Raw genomic sequence first — 19,106 nt, 5'->3', positions numbered from 1 at the left:
TCTTGCGTAATTCCATAGTTAGCTAGCATTCTTTTCATCCATATTAGCTGAGTGCAAGCATTTCCTGCTGCAATATATTCAACTTCAGCAGTAAAGAGATAAAATTTTGTTTCTTGCTGAGCCAAGATACTAAGCAGTTTTTAACATAGAAACATCCACCACTGATAGATTTTCTATCATCAACATTTCCTGCCCAGTCTGCATCTGTATATCTGGCAATTTGTACAGACGTATCATGTGGATACCATAGACCTAAGTTCACGGAACTTGCGACATATCTGATTATCCGTTTAACAGTAGTTAAGTGCGTTTCTTTAGGATCAGATTGATATCTAGCACATATTCCAACACTAAATGCAATATCAGGTCTACTACCAATTAAGTACAGAAGACTACCAATCATACTTCGGTATAGTCGAGAGTCTATACTTTTACCTGATTCATCTTTGAGAGTTTAAGAGTTGTACTCATTGGAGTATCGAAATTTTTATCATTCTCAAAGCCAAACCTTTTTACAAGGTTCAATGCATATTTGGTCTGTGAAACGAACATTTCATCTTCAAGTTGTTTAACTTGTAATCCAAAGAAATAGTTTAGTTTGCCGACCATACTTATTTGAAACTTGGATTTAATTAGTTCTACAAACTCAATAGATAAGTTAGCGTACGTAGATCCATAAATAATATCGTTAATATAGATTTGAACTATCAGGATATGATCATTATATTTCTTGACAAGTAGAGTTTTATCAACACTACCAACAACAAAATTATGACTAAGTAAGAATTTTATCAATTTCTCATACCATGCTGTGGGAGCTTGTTTCAAACTGTAAAGAGCATTTTTAAGACGGTAAACATGATTTGGAAGTTTGGGATATTTAAAACCCTTTGGTTGTTCAACATATACTTCCTCATTCAAATCACCATTTAAAAACACACTTTTTACATCCATTTGATAAATTTTGAATTTTTTATGGCATGTAATCGAAATAAACAATTTGATAGATTCAAGGCGCGCAACTGGTGCAAAGGTTTCATCGTAATCAATACATTCTATTTGAGTATACCCTTATATAACCAGTCGTGCCTTATTTCCGATAATATTTCCCATTTCATTAGTTTTATTCTTAAAATCCACTTAGTTCTAATCACATGTTTATCAGTAGGTCTGGAAACCAAATACCATACATCATTTCTAATGAATTGATTTAATTCTTCCTGCATGTCATTAATCCAACTTTCATCAGCGAGTGCTTCATTTACATTACCCGGTTCAATTTGAGAAGTAAAGCAGACATGATTACATATATTTTCTAGTTGTCTTCTTGTTTGAACGCCTGTGCGAGGGTTACCAAGTATTTGATTAGTCGGATGGTCTTTGACTAACTATAACTCAGTATTGTCTGATTTAGATGAAGAGTCAGATATATTAATCAAATTAACATCATCATCATCATCTTGATTAAGACTGGGTGTGATTCGTTGATAATCTATCACAACATTTATAGATTCTTGTATCACCCCAGTTCTTTTGTTAAGAATGCAGTATGCCCGACTATTTAGAGCATAACCTATAAATATTCCTTCATTGCTCTTGGCTTCAAAATTTCTCAAATTTTCTCAGTCACGTGAAATAAAACATTTGCTTTCAAATGTTCGAAAATATTTAACTGTGGGCTTTTTATTAAACCATAATTCATAAGCTGTTTTGTTTTTAGCTTTTCTAATATAAACATGATTGATTATATAGCAAGCAGTACTAGCAGCTTCAACCCATAAAGTTTTTGGTAGGTTCATGCTATTTAGCATTATGCTTGCCATCTCTTGAAGAATTCTATTTTTTCTTTCAACAATTCTCTTTTGTTGAGGTGTTTTTGGAGCAGAAAATTCATGCGATATACCATGATCATTGCAGTATTTCTCAAAATTGCTATTTTTAAATTCGGTACTATGATCACTTATAATTTTGACCACAGATAACTCTTTTTCAGTTTGGATACGTTTTAAAAATTTTCTGACTTCTTCAAGAGTATCTGATTTTTCTCTTAGAAAGGCTACCCAAGTATATCAGTGTAGCCATCAACTACAACCAGAACACTTCTACTCTCCGTTCTAGTTGGTCTTACTAAATCCTTATGGAGAAGTTCTGATGGGGACATCACGTGCACACGCACGCCCCCCTATGCACATATACAAGGAGGAGGGCCCCACCATCGATCTGGATCGATAACAACGTCAAGGGAGGGCCTCCTAGTTAGAGGACTGCGTTTTGGTTCGTTGGAGTGGACCCGATAGTCATGTGAATCCCACCATGGGTTCTCATGATCGCCTACTATTCCAATTGATCTAGTGCTTTGGGTTTTGTTTATTATTGTTATTAGGAATATCATGGACGGTTTAGATTGCTTTGATTAGTTATTATTTTTTATTACTTTGTCTCCAAGTAATAGGTTGCGCACATGGCGCGAGTTTTGGGGTATATGGTTTGATTATAAATAAGCAGCCCTTGTAGTCTTTTTTTCTCAATGAAGATTAATAAAATTGCTGCGTTTTTTTGCTCCTCTAAATTTCTGAGTTGTGGAGATTCAATTGGGTGCGAAACCCTTCCTTCCTCAAAGGGCTGACTACCATGGTGCGAAGCTACACCTATCCCGATTCGCCCCCGCCCAGGGTGTGCCGAATCGGTTACGTATCGGCCGTATCGGCCGATACGTAACGGTAACGGTGCGAACCGTTACCCGTTTCGGGGCCGTATCGGCCGATACGATTTTTTGTACCCGTATCGGCCGATACGGGCCCGTTACGGGGTGTAACGGCCGTAACGGGCCGTTACGGGCCCGTAACGGTAACTTTTTTTTTTTTCATTTTTAGCTCATTTTTTGCTGTTTTTTTGAAACCTTTTGCTTCCAAACTGTTTTTCACTCCTTCTACTACTAATTTCGACCAACCTTAGCTAGGTATTTGAGATGAAAACACATTATATCATAGATTTTTTTGAATCAAAGCTCGGTGGGCCATTTTTCAGAAATTCGTCAAAAATAGGTATTTATACTTTTTTTAATATGTTTTGCTGTTTTAATCATGTCATATGATGTGTTAATCATAGTAGAACATGTTAATGTACATTTTACAGATTTGGGGTGCCATTTAATAATTTTTTAATATTTTTTCTACTCCCGCATGAATTTTGGCCCCTTTTTTTTAAATTCGAAAAATCAAATTTTAATGGTTGTTTTGCTGTTTTAATCATGCCATTTGATGTGTTAATCATAGTAGAACATGTTAATGTGCATTTTACAGATTTGGGGTGCCATTTTATATTTTTTTAATATTTTTTTCTATGTACGCATTTATTTTGGCCCTTTTTTGAAAATTCGAAAAATCATTTTTTAATGATTCTTTTGCTGTTTTAATGACATCATATGATGTGTTAATCATAGTAGAACATGTTAATGTGCATTCTACAGATTTGGGGTGCCATTTTATATTTCTTTAATATTTTTTTCTATTTACGCATTTATTTTGGCCCTTTTCTTGAAAACTCGAAAAATCATTTTTTAATGATTCTTTTGCTGTTTTAATGACATCATATGATGTGTTAATCATAGTAGAACATGTTAATGTGCATTTTACAGATTTGGGGTGCCATTTTATATATTTTTTTCTATTTACGCATTTATTTTGGCCCTTTTTTTGAAAATTCGAAAAATCATTTTTTAATCATTCTTTTGCTGTTTTAATGACATCATATGATGTGTTAATCATAGTAGAACATGTTAATGTGCATTTTACAGATTTGGGGTGCCATTTTATATTTTTTTATATTTTTTTCTATTTACGCATTAATTTTGGCCCTTTTTTGAAAATTCGAAAAATCATTTTTAATGATTCTTTTGCTGTTTTAATGACGTCATATGATGTGTTAATCATAGTAGAACATGTTAATGTGCAATTTACATATTTGGGGTGCCATTTTATATTTTTTTTATATTTTTTTTCTATTTACGCATTTATTTCGGCCCTTTTTTTGAAAATTCGAAAAATCATTTTTTAATGATTCTTTTGCTGTTTTAATGATGTCATATGATGTGTTAATCATAGTAGAACATGTTAATGTGTATTTTACAGATTTGGGGTGCCATTTTATATATATTTTATATTTTTTTCTATTTACGCATGAATTTTGGCCCTCAAAAATAATTGCAAACACCTAAATGTAAGATATTTTCATATTACATTCATTCTAATATATCTATCATTGATAGTAGATAGTTAGAAAATTAAATATATGAATTTTGTAGTCAAATTCAGGTTATCTGGTTCATAAATTCATAAGATAATCCGATACAAATTTTCACCAAAGAGTGGACCGTTACACCGCCACAAACATGTTCCAATTTATAAATGAATGCATATTTGGAATGCTTAGAATATTCCGGATTTAATCCATATTTATTCATATTTTTTTGGCAAAAAAAAAAAATTGTGCCGTTACGGGCAGTTGTGGAGATTCAATTGGGTGCGAAACCCTTCCTTCCTCGAAGGGCTGACTACCATGGTGCGAAGCTACACCTATCCCGATTCGCCCCCGCCTTCCTCCATCCATATTTCTCCTCCTACATTCATATACGCTTCAAATCCATCCTCTATTGCAGCCGTTTTTCCCTCTACAGTAGATTTTCAGAATCTGGCCCTGCAGGAGGATTGAAACTTCGGCGGAGCACCATGCACAAACTGTGCATCGGATCGAGCTGAGATTTGGGGGTTTTGGAGCTCACCCTTGGCCGACCAGGGCCAAGGTGGCCTTTTTCTGAATAGTGGGCCCCACACAAGTGCGACCGGGATCACACGCACGTGCGTCTGGGCCATTGCTGCTGTCCACACATGTGACACTTCTCTGGTTCGTCTCTCTCCTCTTTTTCACCCCTCTTTCACCCCAAATCCCTAACCCTAACCCTAAATTACTCAGATCCCCAATTTTATGCCCTTTCCACGCACGTGCGTCTAGGCTATTGCTGTTGTCTACACGCGCGGTACTTCTTTGGTTCGTCTCTCCTCTCTTTCACTCCTTTTTCACCCAAAATCCTTAAATCTGACCATAAATTACTCAAATCCTTAATTTTATGCCCTTTCTTTAACCTTAGGGTTCCCCGAATTGAAATTTCTGAATCCCTTGAATTGGGAAAATTATTTCTGTGCATGTGTGGATGAATTTACCCTCATTTGATTCTTGTTTGGTCTATAATTTTGATTAATCCAGCCTTAGCATGCGTAGGCCTGGATCCGCATAAGATTCCCCTTGATTAAATGCTTGAATTTTTGTGTGGGATGTGGAATTTTGTGTAATTGTTTCTGAACTAGTGTGATTTAAAGCTTGAAAATCTTGCATATCACATTTGAATTTCATATCCGGCATCAAATTTGGTATCAGAGATTAGGGTTCTTGTAGGGGAATGCATTGCATGTTTAGGGTTTAGTTTATTTGTGTCCATTATGCATCAAGTTAGAGGTCCATAATTTCTGATATAGGCTGCTGAATTTTCTGCTATCAGAAAATCCGCATATCTCTTTGCTGGATTTTCTGTTGATAGATTTTTTTGGGCAAATAGGTTGCTGAAAATTTAGTATTGTGTCATTTTCTCCATATAGAGTCCTATAGGAGCATTTAGTCCTATTTAGGCGCATATAGTTGTAGTAGAAGGTCTTTAGATTGAGTTAGTATTTGTATGCCCACACGTACGGGTCATGGTTTTGGCTTACACCCTATACTAAACATGGAGCAATTGTAAGAGTCAATGAACAAGCTGACCTAACAGTTTAAGTCTTTGGGTAGGCGCTTGGAACAACGTATGGACCAATGCTTCGAAAAACTTGATGTGCGCATTACTTAACTAGAGACCTCCACCAGGGCAAACCCCACTACTGGGGAAGATGCCCAATCTCAGGTAGGTGGTCAGGAGGATAGACCAAGGAATAGAGGTGGCCAAGGAATCGGTTATGGGCGCGCACCTGTGCACCCACCCCTTGAGGCACATCAAGACCACTATGACCCCGATGCGTAACTTCTTAAATGAGTTAGAGTAGATGCCCCTACGTTTGATGGTCACTTGGACCCTAAAGCTTTTCAAGATTGGTTGGCAGACATGGTCCACCTTTTTGAGTGGTATGATATGTACGGCCTTGTAGCTAGAGAGAGTGCACCAGAGGCTAGTGTAGTGTTACCTACTAAGGCCATTCCGGTATTGGATGAGTTTCGTGATGTCTTTCCTAATGATCTACCAGATGAGTTTCCCCTATGAGGGATATACAACACACTAGGACGTGGGACACTGTACTACCTACAGTCGAGTTTGCGTTTAATAGTTCTGTCAATAGGTCCATAGGTCTAAGTCCTTTTGAAGTCGTTACTGGTTATAAATCTAGGAAACCTATTGATCTTGTCCCTATGTCTCTGTCCCATAGGCCATCAGAGTCTGCAGAGTCTTTTGCGCATCACATTCACTCATTGCATTAAGAAATCAGGCGAAAGATTACTACTAGTAATAAACATTATAAAATTTCTACAGACCAACATAAACGATTCAAGGAATTCAGTGTAGGGGACTCTGTGATGGTCCACATCAGGTCGAAGCGGTACCCTCAGGGAGTCCTTCGTAAATTATACGCGTGTAGCGCCGGACCATTCAAAATTATAAAACGAAACGGTCTCAATGTGTATGTGGTAGATCTTCCACTTTCCATGGGAATTAGTTTCACATTCAATGTGGAGGATCTAGTTGCATTTCAGGAGACCACTGATACATTGTCCGGGCTTTCACCTAACCATCCTCATTCCCCAGACCTTTCCCTTGATCCATGGCCCCCTCCCGACCCATCTTCCTAACCTCTACCTCCCATACCTATCCTTCCCACACCCAAAGAGGAGATAGAGAATATTCTGGACTATCAGATAGTATCGACGTTGGATGGCGGATTTCAAAAGTTCTTGGTCAAGTGGAAGTCACGCCCAGCTTCAGATAGTATGTGGCTCGCTGAGGAGGAGCTTCAGAGACTTCATCCTGATATCTCGGAGCGGTTCAGGAGTTTTGTTTCGCCAGTGACGAAACTTTCGCAGCCGGGGAGAATTGATGGGGACATTACGTGCACATGCATGCCCCCCTACGCACGTACGCAAGGAGGGCCCTACCATCGATCTGGATCAATAACAATGTCTATGGAGGGCCTCCTAGTTAGAGGATTGTGTTTTGGTTCGTTGGAGTGGACCCTATAGTCATGTGAATCCCACCTGGGTTCTCATGATCGTGGCCCACTATTCTAATTGATCTAGTACTTTGGGTTTTGCTTATTATTGTTATTAGGAATATCATGGACGGTTTAGATTGCTTTGATTAGTTGTTATTTTTTATTACTTCGTCTCCAAGTAATAGGTTGCGCACATGGCGCGAGTTTTTGGGTATAGGGTTTTATTATAAATAGGCACCCCTTGTAGTTTTTTTTTCTCAATGAAGATTAATAAAATTGCTGCGTTTTTTTGCTTCTCTAAATTTCTGAGTTGTGCAGATTCAATTGGGTGCGAAACCCTCCCTTCCTCGAAGGGCTGACTACCATGGTGCGAAGCCACACCTATCCCGATTCGCCCCCACCTTCTTCCATCCATATTTCTCCTCCTACATTCATATACGCTTCAAATCCGTCCTCTATTGCAGCCGTTTTTTCTCTATAGTAGATTTTCAGAATCTGGCCCTGCAGGAGGACTGAAACTTCGGCAGAGCACCACGCACAAACTGTGCATCGGATTGAGCTGAGATTTGGGGGTTTTGGAGCCCACCCTTGGCCGACCAGGACTAAGGTGGCCTTTTTCTGAATAGTGGGCCCCACACACGTGCGGCCGGGATCACATGCACGTGCATCTGGGCCATTGTTGCTGTCCACACGTACGACACTTCTTTGGTTCGTCTCTCTCCTCTCTTTCACCCCTCTTTCACCCAAAATCCCTAAACTTAAGCCTAAATTACTTAAATCCTTAATTTTATGCCCTTTCTTCAACCTTAGGTTTCCCCGAATTGAAATTTCTGAATCCCTTGGATTGAGGGAATTATTTTTGTGCATGTATGGATGAATTTACCTTCCTTTGATTTTTGTTTGGTCTATAATTTTGATTGATCCTGCCCTAACATGTGTAGGCCTGGATCCGTATAAGATTTCCCTTGATTGAATGCATGAATTTTTGTGTAGGATGTGGAATTTTGCATAATATAAGTCTAGCTGTGACTAAGGAGTTCATTTTCTTGTAACTACTCCTAATTTGCTTGCCAATTTGACATGTGCCACAAATTTTTTCAATCTTTTTCAATTTGGGTAGGCCACGTAAGTGATCTCTTTTGCTCAATTTATATAGATCTCTATAGTTTACATGTCTAAGACGTTTATGCTATAGTTCAGTCTAATCTGTTTGGACCATGTAACATGAATGATTTGTTAAGCAAGAGTTATCAATTATATAGCAATTTTCAGACGTTTTATGACCATTTAATATTGCATTTCCTTTCTCATTTATAATCTCACATCCGTGATCTGAAAATTTTACTCTATGCTTATTATCACAGATCTGAGTTATATTCAAAAGATTATGTTTTAATCCTTCAACATATAGAACATTTTCGAAGAGAGGTAAGTTAGGAAGTTGTATGTTACCTTGGCCAATTATCTTGCAGTTGCTTACATCTTCGAATGTAATTGAGTCACCATTTACTTCGTTGATGTTTGAGAATATAGCCTTATCACCTGTCATGTGTCTCAAACATCCACTATCCAGGTACCATCTTGAATGGCTAATAGCTTTGAAAGTTGTGTGGGCAACAAGACACTTAACCTTTGGAACCCATTTCATTACGGTTCTAGGTTTAGGAGGATCATTTGTTTTTTGTTGTGTTTGGGAGTCAGGATTTCTCGTTTTTCTATATACTCCAGTCTTATCTGAGTTGGATTTCAATAGCTCTTTACGCAAGTCCACAATTTTTTCAGTTAAAGGAGGTTTATTATTCCTTTGATGTTTGTAAACATTGACATTATTTATTACATTAGAGACTTGAAAAGATTTTGAATTTTTGAAGTCCTTCCTTTTACAATTTGAATCTCTTAGAGTCTTAGCTTTAGAGTTCGAGGATTCTCCTTTTATAAAGGTAGGAACAAAATCCTTAGGTTTCAAAGAGTTATTTTTAATATAACCCAGACCAGACTTGACACCACAACATCGTCTCAATGCGGTTAACAATTTTTCAAGTTTTTAGTCACCAAGGGCATATTTCCAAGTGTCCTTTGAACTCTGAATGGAAGAAACTTCAAGTTTTAGTTTCTCATTTTCGGTTTTAAGTTTTTGCAATTCAGAAGACTTAAAACTCAAATCTAATTTTGTTTTTTCAAAACAATCGGAAAAATGAGATTTTTCTAAAACAACATTTTCAAGTTCTAATTTTAGCTTAGCATATTTTTCTTTTTGAATTTTCAATTTGACAGCAATTTTAAAACTCTCTGTATCGGGCATTATAAGCATATTGAAGATCATCTTCATTTTTAGGGTCACTTCTTAGAGTTTCATAGTCAGACATATCACAGCTATCTGAAGAAGTGACTTTGACTATTGTTATAAAGGCTTTCAAATTGTTATCATTTTCTTGGTCTGATTCATCAGATTCAGAATTTGTTTCAGACTCTGATGATTCATCGCAAGTAGCTATCATGCCTATTCTTTTAGGTTTACCCTTTTTAGGACATTTAGAAGCTAAATGCCCATATTCATAACAGTTGAAACATTGACTGTCTTTTGTTTTAGATTTTCAAAAAATTGATTTTCCTTTTCTTTTATCAGATGGTTTTTGAAAATCTGTTCTTTTCTTATTTTTGAAAATTCTATAAAATTTCTTTGCTAACATTGCCATATCATCTTCGTTTTCTTCAAAATCAGAATTTGCATTAGTTTCTTTTGAATTAGATTTAGAAGATTTAAGAGTAATGGACTTAACTTTAGGAGCTTTGAAATTTAGCTCATAAGTTTGACGAGAACCAACTAACTCCTCAACTTTCATAACATCTGTATCTCTTAATTCTTGTATAGCAATAACCTTTGAATTAAACCTATCAGGTAGTGATCGCAGTAATTTTACGCAAACCTTGCTTTCAGGGATTCTATCTTCAAGGCCCCACATGAAATTTACCATATCATTTAATTTCGTATAGAAGTCCATGAAAGACTCATTTTTTTCCATACAAATCTCCTCAAATTTGGTTGTGAGAATTTGAATTTTAGATTTTTTGACTATAGTAGTTCTTTCATGTGTCATTTTGAGAATATCCCATGCTTGTTTAGCTGTATTGCAAGAAATATTTCTTTCGAATTCATCAGGCGATAGAGCACAAGTTATAACATTTAAGGCTTTTGCATTTGCACTGCTTTCACTTTTCTAAATTGTAGTCCAAAAAGCAAATGCGGTTTCTTTCATTAATATGGTTCCATCATCGGCTACTACTTTCATGATAGGAGGGATCTACTTAGATACAGTGGCTTGCCACACACTTTCATCCAAGGATTTGAGAAAAATCCTCATCCTGGCTTTCCAGTATGAATAATTAGAGCCGTCAAAGGAAGGTGGCCTGGTAATGGATAAGCTTTCGAAATTTGACATATTAAAGCTCTAGATCTAGCTCAAGGAGGTAAATCCAAAAAATTAAATGAGCAACCCTCTCTGATACCGCTTGAAAAGGAGAGCTTATCATGTCTTTTGGGGGAGGGGGCAGTGAATAGGACAATGCCAAATAATCGAAACAAGTGCTGAATACGTAAATAAAACAAATATCTCAATTGCTAGAGTATTGAAACCTTGATTCCAAATAATTCGTAGGACAACCTTATTTCACGAATTTCTTTAAAATCAAAACCTCAAACTTGCAAGAGTAAATTCAAGAATTACAACATTCACCACACAACTGAAAGTAAATACATTCAATCCACCACAAATAAAAAATAAGGCATTCACCACATGACACAAAGAATTATAGTGGTTCGGTGCTTTAAAAAAAGCCACACCTACACCACTCCCAAAATTACTTCCCTCGTATTTTTGGCTTTCACTATGAAAAGGTTTTCACAGGGTCACCTTAATAACCCGATACAATTCCTTGTGATTTTCACGGGCTATTACAATAAAAACCCAAACTGAGATTTTACCAGGCTATCTCAGACAAAACCTTAAACTGAGATTGTCACAGGAGATCTCAGAAAAACTTAAAAAGAGTTTAAAGAAGGTATACTTATCTTCACCGTAGAAGGCGTAGCAGAAGCTTGTAGCAGGAGGACCTCTTTCTTGAATGTAAATGGTTCCGTGTTCAGTCATATAGAAAGGGTCTAGGGTTCTATTGATTTTAATTATGTTAAACATAAAAGCTACTTAAATCAATTCTCTTAGATCTCAAAAGAGGAGTATAGTTTACTCTCTTAGATTAAACTTGAAAGATTTGAGATAAAAGGGAATTAAAAAACTATTTAAAATAAATTATAAATACCGTTCAATAGCTTGCTAATAACTTGAGCTTCTTTCTCTCTTGAAGAAGAATTTTGATAATTAACTTATGTAATTCAGAATGAGAGAAGAACTCAATTTATAGGCAAAGAAGTTAGAACTTTGGCTGGCTTGAGTCAGGCTTCGACTAGCTTAAGTTTAGCAGATTCGGTTCAACGGATTTCAGATTGTGCGGGATAAGGATGATCTAAAATTCGACTGGCTGAACAACACAATTCGGCTAGCTGAATTTGACCTTCGGCTGGCCGAATTCCCCCGAATTCCAAAAGTTGAAGCTGCTGGAATTTGACCCGAACTTTCTCGGGTTGGTCGAATTTCGAGCTCGGGTTAGTTGAACCAAAACTCTGGCTAGCCGAATTTACAATAAAAGTTGTTATTTACTTTGGGCTTAAAGTTGGGTTGGCCGAGGAAGCTTACGTTGGCCGAACCAAAAGTTAGGCTGGCCGAATTTCAGGCAAAATAAGTATAAAAATCCATGATTAAACAATTTTGAAAGTACCTAGTCCTAAGGTCTTTCTAGGGTTTTATACTACCTGAGATATATCAAATATCTGATTCAAATTGGCTTAATCTTTGTCTTGAACTTCATCTTGATTTTAACCTTGATCTTTATCTCTGATATCATCTTGAATATGTGCTTGAACTTTTCTTGAACATTAGTTGATCTTGAGCTTGACTTCTCTTGAACATAGACCGATCTTGAGCTTGATCTTCTCTTGAACATAAACTGATCTTGAGCTTGATCTTCTCTTGAACATAGACCGATATTGAAGATCTACTGTAAAGTGGTTTTGTCTTTACGAAATTTGACAACTTCTGTGTGCCTAACATCTTAGTACTTACAAAAATTGTGGTATGCCTTTGTTTCCCAGACTTGAGGTGGCTGCCCCATTTCTTCCTGGCCGAGTAAATGGAAGATACAGCAATCATCTTCTTTGATGATGATTGTGTTGATATTCTTCTTTAATCCTTGGATATTTTTTCATGCAAAAACCTCCTAATTGAACCATACTTGGAAGATAGTGAATGGATTTTATGATGTCTGAAAGGGTTTTGTTTGTTCCTGCATGTTTGATTCTCTTGAGTTGTTTTCTTTCTAAACACATCTTTCTACATCATTTTCTGTCATTTATTGCACATATATAAGGTTTATACTTCTTTAGTAGCTTTCCTGGAAATATGGGAACCCTCCTATGTTACACTTTTGAAAATCTTCTGCTGTTGCTATTGCCTAAACCTAAAATATACGTTCCTTTGATATCTTTCACTGGAAATTATACTTATGGATGAAAATTCATTTTCCTTCTGGATATGGCTGCTTTATATTTTCTTCTTTAATGTCTTATTTTGCCATTATCTATTTATGTTGCTGATGAGGAATCACATGATCCAGCATCATAGGATAGCACAATATCCTTGGGTTTCTAGTTTGTAGAAGTGGGGCCCATGGCTCAGTAATTGAGATGGTGGATCTGATTATCACCATTGTGGATAGGCGATGCCCAAGAGATCTCCCAGATTGGATGATCTTATCAATCCATTCTTTGTTCTTTTTATTTCTCAATTTGATGTGGACCATTGATGTATTTCTTTCCTTCAGTGTCCAATTACAGGGTACCAATGGGACTTTAACATTTCCATTCGGGTCCTTTCCCATCTGAGCAGCAGCCTTTGTCACGAAACCATGGGTCAAAAGATATGTTAATTCCGAAATGAGGATACTGTGCATATCATTGGGGCGAGGATCATAGAACTCTCCTGTAGATGACATGCTACTCTGCGTTGAGTTGGGTGTGGAAGCTTTAACTTATAATCAATTTGTTTGTCCCAACTACAGAGACATGCTCATTTTCTAATCTGATAACCACTTGCTGAAATCTAAAATCTGGATGGGTCCTAGGCATGCTACAATTTTGTTTCTCTATTGCTGCAGTTTTTACTTGTATTTAGTGCGTTACAATTTGAAGAGTTTTAATGCAGATGCATCCTTTTTGGATCAGTGGTCCTTTGATGAATTTCACAGCCTTCTGAACAAGTCGAATGATGACCCTAAATTGAAGCAGTTGCTTCTACAGGATAATCTGGTCTTCTTTCTCCATCTACTCGGTTGTGATACCAATGGTCATGCACATAGGCCTTATTCATCCATCTATCTCAACAATGTCAAGGTGGTTGATCATATTGCTGAAAATGTATATAATCTTGTTGAAACATATTTCCAGGACAACCGGACAGCCTATATTTTCACTGCTGACCATGGCATGAGTGACAAAGGTTTGGATTCCTTTTTTATTTAATGGATTTTTTTTTTTATATATTCTGTTAAATTATGTAACTGGATTTGTTTAGTTTTTATTTTTGGAAGCCTGCTCAATTCTTATAAAGTGGATGATGCATGCCTTTAATTGTCAACAAAATTGTGGGTCACTAGATCTAGAGTCATTTGAAGTATATTACATACTGCTTGCACTGTTATTGTGGTTGCACGCATTCAGTCACTAATATAATCAGGACAGTCTTTGAGTTAGTATATGTTTGATCATAACTCACAAGTTAACTTACTTTTCAATCAATGAATGTTAGAGGGCAACAAATATTTGGCGGCGTTTGACATTATCAGAATGAGAACTAGCACTCTAAAATAATAGATATCGTGGACCCCAATTTTCTCAAAAGATTGGATCTTTCCTCGAGTTATGCTTCAATTGATTGTAGGCTTTTGGTGATGTCATCTCTCTTCCTAGAGAATTGATGTATGACTTGCATATTTAATTCTCTGGCTCTGTTTACAGGGTATTTTAAAAGTGACTGCCTAGAGGTTTGGTCTTCCAGCTGGAAAGGTTTATGCGTGTTTTTGGATGGCAGAAGGAAAAATACGTGTTTATAAGCGTTCCTTTCTGCTTGGTGCTTTTGATTAGATGGTTGTTTCTTGGTGAGAGTCGTATGCATAACAGACTCTAATGGGAGGGATATCTGGCTTTTCCAGAAGGAAGCCTTTCAAAATCTCCTTTCCTGTTCCACTTATGGTTGAAGGACCTACCCTCCTATTGATACTAAAAAAGCGAGTTGCCAAGTTTTTGTCTGTGGAGAGTTGGAGACTGACAAAAAATCCTTGATAAAGTTCTATTTTGGTTGTTGAAACTTCTGTTGTATTATATAAGAGGTAAATGAACTATAGCTGACTCTCAGGGAAGATGTTTGTAGACCCACAGTATTTGAAATTCTGTCCCATCTTGTAGCTTGGGTTACCATTTGTTTCTTTTATGATACCTTGATATCTTTTCTTCATGATGATGCTACTCTTGTATGCGCACACCTGGACACAGACCTTGCACATGGCAGACTTCAGGATGACACCATGTGTATGAGATCTAAGCAGCTCACTACACAGGGGTCCCTTTGGATATGATTTGAGTGAAAAAAAGTCAGGCGGGTTGGACAGTCATAACTGCTGGATTTCAAGGAAAAGTTGAATGGTTAGCATTGGCTGCATTCAATACTCAGGTTTAACGATCCACATTCTGTAGTGGGGCCTAGTGGAGACGAAACGCTGGGCTTGGATCTCATACTCATGTTCCTCTTCTCATATTTGCAGCATGTCAGGTTAGCATGTAGGGACTGTGTGCAAGATTAGAATTTCTATTATATCTTTTCTAGAAGTCAATCTTTATTAATCTGAATGAAAAGCGAGAATCCCAGCCGTTGATCTACCACACGTTTTAACCCTACTATTCTATTTTTATTTTTTCAAAAACACTCATCCTCATCCTTAATTAATTCCATACACTTAAACCATCCTTTTGTCCTATATAGGAAGTATAACCCTCCTTTTATTCTCTTAACTCCTAATAACAGAACTTAAAACAATCTTGTGCACTTGACAGTTAGCCTCGTAACTCCTAAGCAAGATTAAACATACAAGAGACCTAACCACTAACTTTAAAATAGAAAGTTATGCTTAACACCTGCCTTCGTACGGATGAACAGTATACATGTGAACAGTACACGTGTGAGTGATGCACACATGTGGGGCCCATAACATGATCAAATCAGATGTGGGAGGTATCGATATCTGAGGATCGCCTGTGGGATCCACTAGTCTGTGGATATGGTATGTAGCTGGAGGACTCTTTTGTTATCTGTAAAAATCATCATTCTCGTCTCTTGATTGTGATGTGATGGAGGGTGCTGATTGCATCAAAACCTCTACAAAGTAGGCTTCTTCTCTTGTATGTGTTACGACCAAGAACATTCTTGTGTGTTAGATTCTTGTTGATTTAACATTCTAGTTTCTATCTGTTGTGTTCTAGCGTTCCTTCTCCACTTCTTCCTCTCATCTTGTCTATGTTAATTTGTTTTGCTTCATTTTGCTGCAACCCATCTTATTAAAATTATGGTCTTATCTTGTCGTATAAATTGTCCAACATATTCTGTCTTTTAAGATTCTGACATAATCACGGTTTTACTGATAGGAAGTCACGGCGATGGGCATCCTTCAAACACCGATACTCCTCTTGTAGCTTGGGGAGCTGGTGTTCAGACTCCGAAATTGGTGTCAGGCAATGGACATTTTGATGCTGGTTTTCGTTTTGTTGATGAGCATAAGCATGACATGCCTACACCTATTGAGTGGGGCCTCGGAAGCATAGAAAGAGTGGATGTTAATCAAGCTGATATAGCTCCTCTTATGGTTGTACAATAGTTTTCTATCAAAACTGGAATTTCATCTTATCAATAAACAGAATAATTTATAGCATTTCCTGTTAATCTTATTTTTCTGATTGGTCCCTTTAACTTTGGCAGTCAACTCTTCTTGGTTTGCCATGCCCTGTTAATTCAGTTGGAAATTTACCTCTGGGTTACATTAGTTTGAGTGAGGTTAGTTGTATGAACTTCATACTTTCACCTTTGTGTTTTCTTTTATTAGAATTTGTAATACTCGTGATAATTTTTTTTTTTTTTTTTTTTGTTTTTTGTTTTTTTTCCGTAGATAATGAATATCAAGAGTATGAATGATGAACCCAATGATGTTAAACTTCTTATGCATTGAATTGTTAAATTGTAAGGTAAGGAATGATTTGGTTCTATCCTCACTTTAACTAGGCTGAAGAAGTTGAAGCTGCAATAGCAAATACGAAGCAAGTCCTTAATCAGTTCCTCCGCAAGTCAAGTATCCTTTGCAACTTGAAGGGGATAACTACGTTCGTTTCCTTTTCTTTTGAATAATTACAGCAATTGTTTCTAGAAGCCTTATGACTTGTTTTGAAGTTTCATTATTTGCTGCTAGTGGATGTACTCTGCTTGACTCGTAAGTGAGATGGGATTGTCTTGTAAGTTATAATAAGCCATTTGCATCTCAATTGCATTTTGATTATTAAAAGATGGAAAATGGGAGCTCTCGTAATATGGTTCCTTTTGTGATCTTGCTATAAAAAGATGGCATGTTTATTACGCTGAACAATCAGAAACAGATCCAATTTCTGGGGACTTCCAAAGGGGACTTCAAGCATTATAACGACTTCAGCAGTTGTTTTTCAAGGTTTTTATTATTATTTATTTATTTATATTTTTTATCACGATCATACATGTTCTACTTGTGCAGTTATTGTTGCTTCTTTAAAATGAAAGTTATGCATGCATGATATACAAAAAAGGCTACACTGCATTTCTTGACCAATATTTAGTGGTTTTTTTATTTTTTTATTTTATAGTTTCTCAATCATTTGCCACTATATAACTTCTCCTTGGAATCATTTGTGGTTCTTTAGTGCCCGCTTGTATGCTAAAAGGCTATGAAACCAGGAACAAGGGTGTTTGTTTATGCAAATCATCGTGGACAGGAGCCTCTTGACGTTATTGGGTAGGATTTTAAAATATGTTCCGTTGCAAGTCCTGCCCAAACGATTGTGATGGCAGTCTATTTGATTTGCTCAGATCCTTTCCCTATTCAAATTGGCATCAAGAGCATGCATTCATCTGATGCATCAGTTATAATATAGTCTATGCAAATCATCGTGGACAGGAGCCTCTTGACTTTATTGGGTAGGATTTTAAAATACGTTCTGTTGCATGTCCTGCTGAAATGATTGTGATGACAGTCTTTGCTCAGATCCTTTCCCTGTTCAAATTGGCATCAAAAGCTGGCATTCATCTGATGCATCAGTTATAATATATTCTGTTTTATCAGATCTGCATTTATGACAGTTTTCATTATATTCTGAAAGTGTGAATGCTGAAAATACACTTCCTATATTTCCACTTTGAGAGAAGGGTGTTCACATGCTGCAACAAAGAAACGTATGGATCTGTGCAGCTTGTTTTGCTTACCAGGATTCATTCTTTGCACTCACATAAGCTTGATATCACAACTTGGTCATATTTTCTGGTTATTTTCTTGACAATATGTCCAGAGCTAAAGCAGTCAAACACCTTAAAGTTTAAGCCTTTCAAACCTCTGGCAAACTATTCCTCTGTTTTAGATCGTATTGAAGATCTGATATCTAGTGGAAACTATGAAGCTGCTATGGAGCTGTCCCAAAATCTAAGAAGTTTGTCCTTGGCAGGTCTTCATTATTTCCAAACATACGACTGGTTGATGCTCATGACCACAGTTACTCTAGGATATATTGGTTGGATGATTTGTCTTGTTCTCCATGTATTGCAATCTTATACCTCTCTCGTGGAGAGTATTTATAAGAAGAATCAAGGGATTCGTCTGTGGAAGAGCAATAGAAGAGTAAGGATTCATTGACGTTACTTCTAATATTATATTTATGTGGTTTCCATGATTTATGAATGCTAATAGTTTCATAAAGACTTAAAAGTAGACTTTATTTCTCCAATAGTTGCTATCCACATTGATACTTCCACATCTCTCTTTTCTGGTACCTCCAACCCAGATTACTATGTTAGATGCTACATGTTGATGGGTCACCCATTGTTGCATAATTTTTTCTTGAAGGGTAATGTTTCAAAAAGATTCCTTTCGAAAGATTTCTATTTATTAGGCACTATCTGTCAACTTGCAGATTTTCAATCCCGAAAGCATATGTAATGTCTCAATTTGAAAATTGAATGCTGACTTGGTTCTTGATAGTTTAAAACTCTACAAAATAAGAAACCCTTCCTCTCTCTCTCTAAAAAAAAAAAAAAAACCTTGAACAACAATGAAAAGATGGGAAAAATTATCCTCACAACGATTGATAGTGTATATTGGTCTGTATCTGTCCATATTGACTGATATAGTGATTTTTGGTGACTGAATATTTTTGTCACATTGGCTGGGGCCAATGTGCGATTTGCATTGGTTGATATTTTGAGCCATGGAATCGAAGGCATCATCATCATCATCATCTAAGCCTTATTCCAATTAATTGGAACTGGCTGCATGAATCATGTTCCACCCTTCCGCTCAGGATCCTCTTCCACAAGTCATCAAACAGAGTTGTGAGTCTCCAATCACATTCTTAAACCTGATTCAATCAGGACCATTTTTTAGACTTGGTTTAAACAATGTTATGACTGGAAC

General features: G+C 36.7%; 1 protein-coding gene across 3 annotated transcripts in view; it reads left to right on the top strand.

Annotated features, from left to right (window-relative positions):
• Positions 1 to 19,106, top strand: part of LOC131255442 (GPI ethanolamine phosphate transferase 1) — a 110,938-nt gene that overhangs the window by 36,412 nt on the left and 55,420 nt on the right. For 2 of the 3 annotated variants that reach the window (XM_058256160.1, XM_058256159.1), the window contains exons 4-8: positions 13,559 to 13,852; positions 16,051 to 16,268; positions 16,382 to 16,456; positions 16,682 to 16,748; positions 17,989 to 18,314. In XM_058256160.1, coding sequence (XP_058112143.1) covers positions 13,559 to 13,852; positions 16,051 to 16,268; positions 16,382 to 16,456; positions 16,682 to 16,748; positions 17,989 to 18,314 — 980 coding nt within the window. The remainder of the gene's footprint in view (positions 1 to 13,558; positions 13,853 to 16,050; positions 16,269 to 16,381; positions 16,457 to 16,681; positions 16,749 to 17,988; positions 18,315 to 19,106) is intronic. The other variant, XM_058256161.1, reaches the window with a different exon arrangement.

The sequence above is a fragment of the Magnolia sinica genome, chromosome 9, assembly GCF_029962835.1.
Source record: "Magnolia sinica isolate HGM2019 chromosome 9, MsV1, whole genome shotgun sequence".
NCBI lineage: Eukaryota > Viridiplantae > Streptophyta > Magnoliopsida > Magnoliales > Magnoliaceae > Magnolia > Magnolia sinica.
The sequence above is the reverse complement of the archived record's forward strand: the minus strand, read 5'-3'. Positions and strand labels throughout refer to the sequence as shown.